This window comes from Odocoileus virginianus, chromosome 20, assembly GCF_023699985.2.
Source record: "Odocoileus virginianus isolate 20LAN1187 ecotype Illinois chromosome 20, Ovbor_1.2, whole genome shotgun sequence".
Lineage (NCBI taxonomy): Eukaryota > Metazoa > Chordata > Mammalia > Artiodactyla > Cervidae > Odocoileus > Odocoileus virginianus.
This window is the reverse complement of record NC_069693.1, coordinates 859637-870501: the sequence shown is the minus strand read 5'-3', so window position 1 is coordinate 870501 and position 10865 is coordinate 859637. Positions and strand designations below refer to the sequence as shown.

Genomic DNA, 10865 nt, shown 5'->3' with positions numbered 1-10865 from the left:
ACATGGGTTCAATCCCTGGGTTGGGAAGATCCCCTGGAAGAGGACATGGCAATCCACCCCATATTCTTGCCTGAGGAATCCCAGAGACAGAGGAGCCTGGCAGGCTACAATCCATACAGCTGCACAGAGTTGGACACAACTGAAGCAACTTAGCACGCATGCACAGACCCCCCAGGGAAGCCCTGATGTCAATTTTCAAAGGGCAATGGGGACTTCCCTGGCGGTCCAGTGGTTAAGACTGGGTGCTTCCACTGCAGGGGGTATCGGTTTGATCCCTGGTCTGGGAACTAAAATTCCCACATGCTATGTGGTGCAGCCAAAAAAAAGGAAAAACAAGAGATTTGGACATCCCACCAAAAAAGATACATAGATGGCAGAGAGAAGCAGATGAAAATATTCTGAACATCATATCCCATTATGGGATTTCAAATTTAAACAATATCACTACATATCAGAGTGGCTAAAATCCAAAATACTGACAAGCGGTACCAGAACTCTACTGCTGTCCAGAATGCAAAATCATATAGCCCTCAGGAAGACAATTGGTAGTTTCTTATAAACTTATGTGATCCATCTACCGCACTCCAACATATTTATACAAATGTATTGAAAATATGTTGAGACAGACAGTGGGACAGGAATGTTAATAGCAAATCTATCCGTAATTGCTTATAACTGGAGCCAAACTGAGATGCTTTTCCATGATAAATGAATAAGGAAATTGGTACATTCATACAATGGAATATTATTTAGCAATAAAAAGAACTACGCTCTGGAGCCACAAAAAGGCATGGAGGAATCTTAAATGTGTATTCCTAAGTGAAAAAGTTAGCTGAAAAAGGTATATACTGTATGATTCCAACTTTATGACATTTTAGGAAAGGTAAAACTAGAGAGAGTGAAGTAGTAGTTGCCAAGGACTCAGGGGAAGGGAAGGTGGGGTGAATAGATGGAAAAAGGAGATTTTTCATGCAGCAAAACTATCCTGTAGTATACTGTAATGACTGACGTGTATAAAAAATGTGTAAATTCATATTTCTTACTTTAAAAGCAACAAAACCAGTATAATTATACTCTTTGGTCTGTAACAAACAAATACATTTGCCAATAACGGAAAGGCAGGTGGGTGGGACAAATCTGTCCTCCGGCCGCGACAAGGTCCAAACGCCCAACCGGAAGTCCCAGGCCCGCCCTCGCCGCTCTCCCGGAAACGCCCCTCTCCTGGCTGTTAGCTACAACGGTACAGACGCAGTCTGCGACGTCACTTACGCGACCGGTAGTTCGCGCGCGCCCCAAACGGGGTCACAGGTGAGCCGGGAGTCGAGTTAACGGAGGCACACGGGCAGAGGTTCCACCTGGAGGCGCTGGCGGGCCGGGGCTTCCGACGTTGCCGTCGGGTGTCCGTTTTGCCTCCGCTGGCGGTCCCTGCGTCACGGGGAGGGCAATGGGGCTGGGCTTCTGACGTTGCCCCGCGTTGTGAGGTACGTTGAGGGCCGCGCTCTCACCGCAGAGACCGTCACCGCGCCTTTGCTCGCACCGTGACCCCGTCCATGATTCCCTTTTGCTGAGACTTGCTGTTGTCCCCCGAGAACCTCCCGGAGCGGCTCCTGGTCTTCATTCGGCCGGGGGCTCGGGCGGGCTGGCGGGTACGGATCTCAGCTGAGCCCGCTGAAACTCTCCGCCATCTGGTTCCGATGGCAAAGGAGGCGCAGGTGAGTGGGAGGTGTGCCCCAGGTTCTCAGCACCCGAACCCCCACCCAGCAGGTCTGGACTCTGAATGGCCTATGAGAGGTGAGGAAGGCTGTGACAGGTGAAGGGACAGTCTGTGCAGAGACAGAGACGGAGGAGGGACGGGGATCTGGGAGCTACGTGTGTGGTGTGGTTCCCGGCGACAGAGGGTTGCAGGGTGAGGAGGTCCTCTGTGCAGAGCCGGGGGGTACCCTTGGCCGTGGGCCGCTGGAGGTGCGGCGGGGCGGGGGGCGATGCAGGAAGGACTTGAAGTTGCTCCCCGTGGTGGCACCCTGGAGACACCAGTGTGCACAGTGGCATGCGAAAGTTGCCAGTGGGGTGGACTAGTGAGGTTGTGCTGAGGGTGTGGAGTTGCACCGTGCTGCGGTACCGAGTTACGTGCCTGGCGTGCAGGAGGGCAAAGTGGAGGGCACTTAGGCTTGAGAGAGAGACGCTACCGTGGGTTTGTTGCTTCCGAATGGTGATCCCTGGGAGACAGGGAATTGACTGATAGGAAATAGGATGGACCTGTGTGCTTCAAGGCGTCCATCGATGGCAGCCTGTTGTGGGCTGGATGCAGAGTTTAATAGCAACAAGATGAGACAGGCACCAATGGTATTGGGGGCCCTGGGAATCCTCTGAGCTAGGGGTCTTAGGAGGAGAGAGGTATGAGGGCTTGTGAGTGGTGGGGGCTCACAGGGAACCATGACGGCAGTGAGGGATGTGGCGGGACCTGAGGCACGGGTCAAGGGCGTGGGAGTGTTTCTCTGTCCATATTTTGGTTGGCTTTCTGCCCATTATTGACCCTAAGGCTCAGTGGAATTCATCATTACAGGGCCCGGTGACCTTTGAGGATGTGGCTGTGTATTTCTCCCGGGAGGAGTGGGGTCTCCTTAATTTGACCCAGAGGAGCCTGTACTGTCATGTTATGCTGGAGAACTTTGCACTCATTGGCTCACTGGGTAAGTCACACTTTTCCCCAACAGACTGACCACCTCTGCCTTTTCTCCATGGAAAGTTCTGTTCGTCCTAAAGCCCTCGGAGTCTGTGTGCCCTTCCCTGCCTCTCTCTGAGCAGCACTGTTGGCAGCTTTGACACCTGTTGCCCCACAGGCTCCTGGAGTAGGGCTTGGGGGTCAGGTGTTTATAGTTTGCCCAACAAATCCCAGCTCTGCCTCTTTCTGGCAGCGTGACTTCGCTGAAGCTTTGTCCGCTCTGTGCTCTGAGTTTTGCCTTCCTCCTCCAAAAGAAATTTTATAGGGCCCTCCCTGGGCCAGATGTCAGCCATGACTTGAAATCAGTAGATCAGTTTGGGCAGGATAGCCATCTTTTTTTTTTGCTGCATTGAGTGGTTTGTGGGCTTTTAGTTACCCATCAGGGATTTAAGCCATGCCCTTGGCAGGGAAAGCATGGAGTCCTAACCACTGGACTTCCAGAAGATTCCAGGACTGCCATTTTTAATATCTTTCAATCCATAAACATGAATGTGTTTCTGTTTATTTAGCTCTCTCTCTCTCTATATATATATATATATTCATATATTTTAAAAAAATAATTTTATGTATTTATTTATTTTGGACTGTGCTGGGTCTTGGTTGCTGTGGGTGGGCTTTCTTTAGTTGCAGCAGTTGGGCTACTTCTCCTTGGCATGTGCAGGCTTATTGAGGCGGCTTCTCTTGTTGCAGAGCATGGGCTGTAGGGTACATGGGCTTCAGCAGTTGCGTGTGAGTTCAGTAATTTCAGCTCCCAGGCTCTAGAGCACAGGTTCAGTAGTTGTGGCTCAGAAGCTTAGTTGCCCCACAGCACGTGGCATCTTCCCGGCAGAGATTGCACCCATGTCTCCTGCATTGGCAGATAGATTCTTTACCACTGAGCCACCATGGAAACCCACTAGCTCTAATGTTTTAAACAGTGTTTTCAATATACAAAGCGAAATTTATTTCTAAGTATTTTATTCATTTTGATGCTCTTTTTTCCTCCCCCCTCCTTTTTATCTTTTTTTTTTCCCGCTTATTTTTATTAGTTGGAGGCTAATTACTTTACAATATGGTAGTGGTTTTTGCTGTACATTGACATGAATCAGCCATGGATTTACATGTGTACCCCATCCTGATCCCCCCTCCCGCCTCCCTCCCCATCCGATCCCTCTGGGTCTTCCCATTTTTTAAATCTTTTTTTTTAATGCTCTTTTAAGTGGAATTTTTTTCTTAATTTCATTTTAGATTATATATTGCTAGTGTATAGAAATGAGAAATGTAATTGATTTTTGTGTACAGATCTTGTACTCTGCAACCTTGCTAAACTCATTTATTAGTTCTAATAGTTCTTTCAGTGGATTGTTTGGTATTATATATATATATATATAATGTCAGAACATCTGTGAGTAGAGATATTTTTACTTCTTCCTTTGCCTAACCAACTTGGCTGTTGGATATAAATTTTAAGAGTAGACATCTTTTCTTGTTCCAGTTCTGATAGGAAAGGCACTCATCAGTCTTTCACTAATAAGTATGATGTTAGCTATAAGTTTATTGCAATGTCCTATTCAGGTGAGGAAGTTCTCTTGTTGAGTGCATTTACTGTGAAAAGTTCTTAGATTTTGGGCAGTGCTTTTCCATGTCTATTGAAATGATCATGTGATTTTTGTCCTCTGTTCTATTAATGTGGTGTATTACAGTAATTGATTTTCTATATTCATACGTGGTATGTTTTCTTTTCTTGTATCTTACGTGGATTGAGCATGAGGATAATTTTGGCTTCAAAGGATGAATTAGGAAATGTTCCCTCATCTTCTGTTTTATGAACAGTTTCTGAAATATCGGCGTTAATTCTTATTTGTGTTAATATTAACCTGAGACACCATCTCGGCCTAGCTTTTTTTTTTTCCCTGTGCGGAAGTTTTTTTTTTAAGTCTATTCAGCTGTTCTGTTTCTTCTTCAGTCAGTTTATCTCTGCTTTTTTTTTTTTTAAATTGTCTTTTTCTACTTTGGGGTTGGTTTTTTTCTTTTCTTTTTTTTGGTTTTTTTCTTTATGTTCTTTGAAGTATAAAGTTAGGATATTGGTTGAAGGTCTTTTTTAAAAAATTCATTTTATAGTTGAAGTGTAGTTGATTTACAGTGTTTCAGGGGTACAACAGAGTGATTCAGTTATACATATAGAGATCTTTTTTACTATGTGTGTTGTGCCATTTTAAGAAACATGTATTTTGTCTTTGTTCCCAGTTCTTTGGCATGCAGCTCCTAAAACTTCGGGAATCTCTGGAGTGATGAGATGCTTCTGTATGCTGATGAACATTGACAGTTGCTGGGGACCCCTGGATAGTCTCAGAATAGGGGCTGGGCACCAAAAATACCAGGGGATGATTGGAAGGTTGGATTTTCAGTTACTCCCAGCCTCCTCCTCTCACTTCCCTACCCTGACATTTGTGGGGAGGGGGAGGGGCTGGAGTTTGGGCCAATCATCAATGGCCAGTGATTCAATCAATCATGCCTATGTGATGAAACATCCATAAAAACTCCAGAATGACCAGTTCAGAGAGCTTCTGGGTTAGTGGACACATCTGAGGTGCTAGGAGAACGGTGCCACCAAGGGCATGGATCCTTCTTACCCTCTGCATCCTCAGTCTCCAACCCTGGCATACCCTGCCCTTTTCATTTCTTCCACTGGGCTGTTCCTGAGTTATAGCCTTTAAAATAAATTGGTAATAGTAAGTAAACTCTTTACCTGAGTTATCAGATCTGTTCTAGCAACTTATTGAACCTGAAGCGGAATCAATAATTGTGAGAATCTCAGATTTACAGCTACCAGAAGTATGGGAGGCAGGGGACTTCAACTGATGCCTGAGGTAGGGGCAGTCTTGTGAGACTGAGCCCGTAACCTGTGGGATCTGGTGCTAATTTCACGTATCTGGTGTCAGAATCGAATTGAATCCTTGAACACCCAGTTGGAGAAATAGTATGGAAAACCACCCATGGATTTGGTGTCAGAGGTGTTGTGAATAAGGCAGCTCAATTTTTGTTGCTATAATTTTCCTTCTAAGCAAGACTTTCCCCATAACTTTTGGTATGTTGTGTTCTCTTTCATTTATCTCAAAGTGTTTTATAATTTTCCTTGTGGTTATTTAGGAGTACTTTAATTTTCATAAATTTGTGAGTTTTCTAGATTCACAGACATGGAGAACTGACTTTTGGTTGCCAGGGGATGGGGCAAGGAGCAGGAGAGGGGTGGATTGGAGTTTGTAACTAGCAGATGCAGATTATTACATATAGAATGGATAAACAACAAAGTCCTATTATATAGCACAGGGAAGTATATTCATATCTTGTAATAAACCATGATTTGAAAGAATTCTAAAATATTTGTGAATTTCCCAAAATTTTTTCTGTTGTTGCTTTCTACTCTGAAGTCTACTGGTTTGTTTTATGTCCTAGCAAATGGCCTCTTTTGGAGAATGTTCCATGTGCATGTCAGAATGGAGGAGAATATGTATTCTGTTATTGTTAAGTAGCATGTTCTATAGATGTCTTAGAGGTCTAGTTGATTTTTAGCGTTATTCAAGTGGTACGTCCGTCTTCAGTTTCTGCCTAGTGGTCCTATCCATTTATGAAAGTTAGAAATTGAAGTCTCTAAATATTATTGTCTTAATTCTTTCTTTAATTATTGTCAGTTTTGCCTCATAGGGGGTTCTTTTTTAGAAAACTGTGGTAAAACAAACCATGATATTTACCTTCTTAACACATTTTAAATGTACAGAAGAGGGTCCAACAAGGAGCTGCTGTACAGCACAGGGAACTGTGTTCAGTATCTTCTAATAACCTATAATGGAAAATAATCTGAAAAAGGTATATACACACACACATACATAACTGAATCACTTTGCTGTACACCAGAAACCAATACAGTACTGTAAGTCCACTATATTTCAATTTTAAAAAATTAATAAAAAATAAATGAACATTCAATTGCCTCTGACAATTTTTTTAAAAAAATGTAGAGTCCCATGTTCTAATACTTGATTTCCTTCATGGGTGCCATGGTGACACAAGCTTCCTCTGTTTTTGTAGGGTGGGTCAGTCTTGATTAGGGCTGGCATCTTATTACTGTTCTCCCTCTTAGGCTTTGCGCCTTCAAAGTCCCCCAAGGTTGCCCAAATGGAGGGTGAGGAAGAGGCCTGGGTGCCCAACATGGTGGACAATGTGGTCAGCCGAGCAGAGGCCAGGAAGGGTCCCAGACTCAGTGACTGGGGCCAGGGGAGGCCTTGGTTTCAGTGATGGGTATGTGTGCACTGGCATTTGGGTGCTGGGGCCAGTGACCACACCTTACTCCCACCTTGCCCCTCTTCTGGACTCAGCGTGTGGTCTTGCAGTCTCTACTGAGGCTCTGGATGCCCCACCTCTCCGGCCTCTGTCTGGTCATTCCCGCTTCTCTGTGCCGCTGCAGAGCTGCCCACGGTGACCTGCTCTGCGTGTGACTTGGGATGCACACATCCTTCAGTAATCCATGAGCACCTGCCGCTCTGTCAGTCGTCTTTTCACTGGGCAGACGTCCTCCCCACAGGGCTCGCTGCCGTCAGCATCGCTGGCCCAGCTGAAGCCCTGTGCAGAGCAGGACTTGAGGACCGCGCCCCCTCCCTGCAGTGTTCCCGTCTGTTTCCTCGTCCCTGTTGCGGTTTCCCTGTTCCCCTGGGCCAGCCCCTCCTCATCCGAACCCTTCCCTGCAACCTCCTGCAAGTCTGTGGACACCTCCGTGGGTGCGTCCTCCCTGCAGGCCCGCTCTCAGCGCCCGCCTCTTCTGTCCCAGGTTGTCTGTGTAGACTGCAGGATGAGGACGCCCCTCGCGAGCTCGGAGAGAGCTGCCGAGTCCGCCTGCCAGAGAAGCCCTCTCTGTGTGGGACGTCTGGACGGGCCTTCCCTGCCGCCGTAGGCTTCCTCCAGCCCCAGGCTGCCCGCGGAGAGGCGGCGCCCCGCGGGAGCCCCGAGTGCAGCAAGGCCTGCCCACCCGGCTCTGCTCGCCAGCGGCAGCAGGGTGGCCACGCGGTGCAGACGCCCTTCCGGTGCAGTGGCTGTGGGCAGGCCTTCCTCCAGGCCTTCACGCTCCTCGACCACCTCGTCGCTCGCGCCAGAGGGCGGCCCTTCAGGGGCCCAGCAGGTGGAAGCAGCCCGCCGGAGAACTCAAGCCTGCTTCCTCACCGGAACGCTCGCCCTGGAGAGACGCCCCACGTGTGCAGTGAGTGTGGCAGGGCCTTCAGTTACCCGTCTAAACTGAGGAAGCACCAGAAGGTCCACACTGGCGTCAAGCCTTTCAAGTGCGCCGAGTGCGGGAAGACCTTCAACCGCAAGGACGCGCTCGTCCTGCACCAGAGAATCCACACCGGAGAGCGGCCTTACGAGTGCGGCGAGTGCGGGAAGGCCTTCAGCGTGCCGTCCACCCTCATTCGGCACCGGAAGGTGCACATCGGAGAAAGGCCGTACGAGTGCCGGCAGTGCGGGAAGCTCTTCAAATACAGCCACAGCTTCGTCCTGCACCAGAGGGTGCACACGGGAGAGAGGCCGTACGGCTGCGGCGAGTGCGGGAAGGCCTACGTGACCCGGTCGGGGCTGTACCAGCACCGGAAGGTCCACACCGGCGAGCGCCCCTACGAGTGTGGCCTGTGTGGGAAGACCTTCACCACCCGGTCCTACCGCAATCGCCACCAGCGCTTCCACACCGAGGAGCGGGCCCACGAGTGCCCCGAGTGCGGTCGCGCTTTCAAACACGGCTCGACCCTCCTCCAGCACAGGAAGGTTCACGCTGCAGGAAGACCGTAGGGGGCTGGCTGGCAGGCAGGAAGCCATCGGCCGCGGCTGGCTCCTGCTCAAGTTCTCAGTCCAAAAGGGAGGCTGGGGAGAGGGGCCGTTTGCCAGCGGAACCCGACGCCCTCACCAACGGGCAGGCGCGCTGCGCTCCAGCCCGGCCGGCTGTTGGCAGTGTTGGGCCATTGTCAGTTCCTGTGACGGAAGCCGTCCCACCGCTCTGAGCCGGCAGCTCCCGTGGTGTGCATCAGTGACCCTGTGCGCTCTGGGAAGCCGCCCTCTCCTCCGTAAGGGACAGAGTCACGGGCGCTGGATTCCATTCGCGGCCTTATTCCCTCCCCCGAGGCGGTTGAGGTGCGGACATGACCTAGCGCTGGCCGACGGTAGCGGAGCAGTGTCTGCAGGGGCTTCCAGGGAAGGTTAGCCATCTTTATGGACTCTGTGGACGCCACGTTGGGTCCCTGTCCTGAATTTATCCAGCCCTGGGACTGTCTCAAGCAGCTCTGGAATGTCGAATAAAAACCTTCCGTGTACGCCACCCTTAATCTTTGGGCTCTGATCTCTGTGTGTGGAAGGACTGAGAACCAACCTGGGCTCATGAATAGAGGGCGTGGTTTCTCTGGAGGTCCCTGACTGGCGTCCACCTCAGCGGGGACAGCAGGATGGCAGAGGCCAGCTCCAGTCAAGGTTGGCCGAGTTTGCACTGGAGCTTCAGACCTCCGGGGGGAGACTGAAGGGCTCTGTGGGTGGATCTCTGGCCTGGATGTCGGGTCTACCTCTGGGCCCAGAGTTTGCCTGAAGAATGGAGTGGTGGGGAGAAGATCCCTGTGTGACTGGGGACAGGCACCAGTTGGGCTCCTTGTTTCTGGGGTAAGTTCTGCAACCTCCAGCGCTGGCCAGAAGCTGCTTCTAGAATCAGCTCAGAGGCCGAGCTCTCTGAAACTGAGAACGTGGAGGTAAGTTTGAGAGTGGCTGTATGTCCTGCAGGGGCTGCTGGGCAGAGTGAGTGGGCACAGGAGCACGGAGAGGAGTCCTGTGGAGCAGGGGCCTTGGCACACATGAGGCTTGAGCTAATTCTAAAGAGGAATCCATGGATGTGCCAGGAGCAGTTTCAGGGGGTGAGGCGGGCCGTTTCTCAGGAATTTCAAGCCTGTTTCTGGTGTCCAAGGTCGCTGTCAGCAAATAGCCTACAGGTTCCTTGGATCCTCAGAGCCTTCCGGGCATGTTTACCTCCTGGCCGTCACCCTGGGGCTGAGAGAAGATCCTGTCATTCTGGGATGCAGCTTTCGTGACCTGGTTGGGATTCCTGGTGTGTCTGCACACCACAGCCTTGACTTTTTGCTGTTGCTGTCACAGGGCTCCAGGGAAGGAAGTTGTTGATTCACATATAGATCCAGATCTGTCGGTTGTGGGCCCTTTGATTTTTCAAATGTTGGAAACTACTCTTTTACAAGGTAAATGTCAGTTCAGTGAAACTTGTTATCACTGTGGTTGTCACCGTGTCCCTGGTCTATAAATAGTGCTTCACATCAAGAAGAAAACGTTAGTGGAGGCGTGTTTGGGGAGAGCCAACAACAGACTGGAGGCTTTGGGCTGAGTGGTGCTCAGCCAGGACCATGTGTTGGGGTTGGAACCCACTGCTGCTGCCTTTAGCTTCAGCAGTTTCCCCTCAGCCACCCCGCCAGCAGGAGGGGCGGCAGCCGTGGGTGCAGGGAGCTCTCGGCCAGTCTGCTCGGCGTCTCCAGTGCCGTGAGGCACACGCCACCCCAGGCCTGCTGGGGCCCTTGTGTGTGTAATCCCTGTGTGTGATCAACTGTCTGCCTTCAGCGTGGAGGTCTGTATGGAGCAGAGTCAAAGTCTGGCAGAGCCAAGCAGGGCCCAGATGTCCAGGCAGGTGGGGGTCAGGGCACTGACCAGACTCTTCACCCCAACCGACAGGGTGGCATGACCTGTCTCCTGACCTCACGGCCTGCTTCTCCCCCATGGTCCCTCCATGGGTCATCCCTGCCTGGTGCCTCTGCACTGCCGCTCCTGGCTGAAAAGGTTCCTGGAGTCCCCTCCTCAGATTTTCCTGCCAGCCTAAAAGCGGGCAGTAGCGGCATCACTGTCACTCTCACCTGTGCTTCATTCCTCTCAGAGCTGCGGTTGCTCCGCAGTGACCGTATCCTTTGGTCCCTTTGCACGTTAAACCTTTGTATTGCACATCAGATGGAGATGAAATGCATCTACCGCGGAGCTCAGGCAAAAGCCTGGTGCCCAGTAGGACCCCAGGGGATGTCTGGTGGCCCTGAGGGATGGTACACAGCCCTGTCGGAGCTGACCCTGGGGAAGGAGAAGGTAGGAGACC

At 50.5% G+C, this 10865-nt stretch overlaps 1 protein-coding gene across 4 annotated transcripts; it reads left to right on the top strand.

Annotated features, from left to right (window-relative positions):
* The first annotated feature begins 1197 nt into the window (after window positions 1-1197).
* On the top strand, window positions 1198-9063 carry ZNF584 (zinc finger protein 584). 4 transcript variants are annotated; one of them, XM_070451642.1, is made up of 3 exons: window positions 1198-1481; window positions 2564-2690; window positions 7527-9063. In XM_070451642.1, the coding sequence occupies exons 2-3, from the start codon at window positions 2657-2659 to the stop codon at window positions 8531-8533; spliced, it is 1041 nt and encodes a 346-aa protein (XP_070307743.1). In that variant the 5' UTR covers window positions 1198-1481; window positions 2564-2656; the 3' UTR covers window positions 8534-9063. The 4 variants fall into 4 exon arrangements, 3 of the variants coding, with proteins under 3 accessions (XP_070307743.1, XP_070307744.1, XP_020755557.2); XM_070451643.1 differs by having other exon boundaries at window positions 1201-1308; XM_020899898.2 differs by having other exon boundaries at window positions 1205-1712.
* The last annotated feature ends 1802 nt before the right edge of the window (window positions 9064-10865 follow it).

Excerpts from the sequence above, each read along its gene's own strand:
- ZNF584 (XM_020899898.2), top strand. Across the intron at positions 2,691-7,526 it reads TGCACTCATTGGCTCACTGG|GTTGTCTGTGTAGACTGCAG; the intron begins GTAAGTCACACT and ends CTTCTGTCCCAG.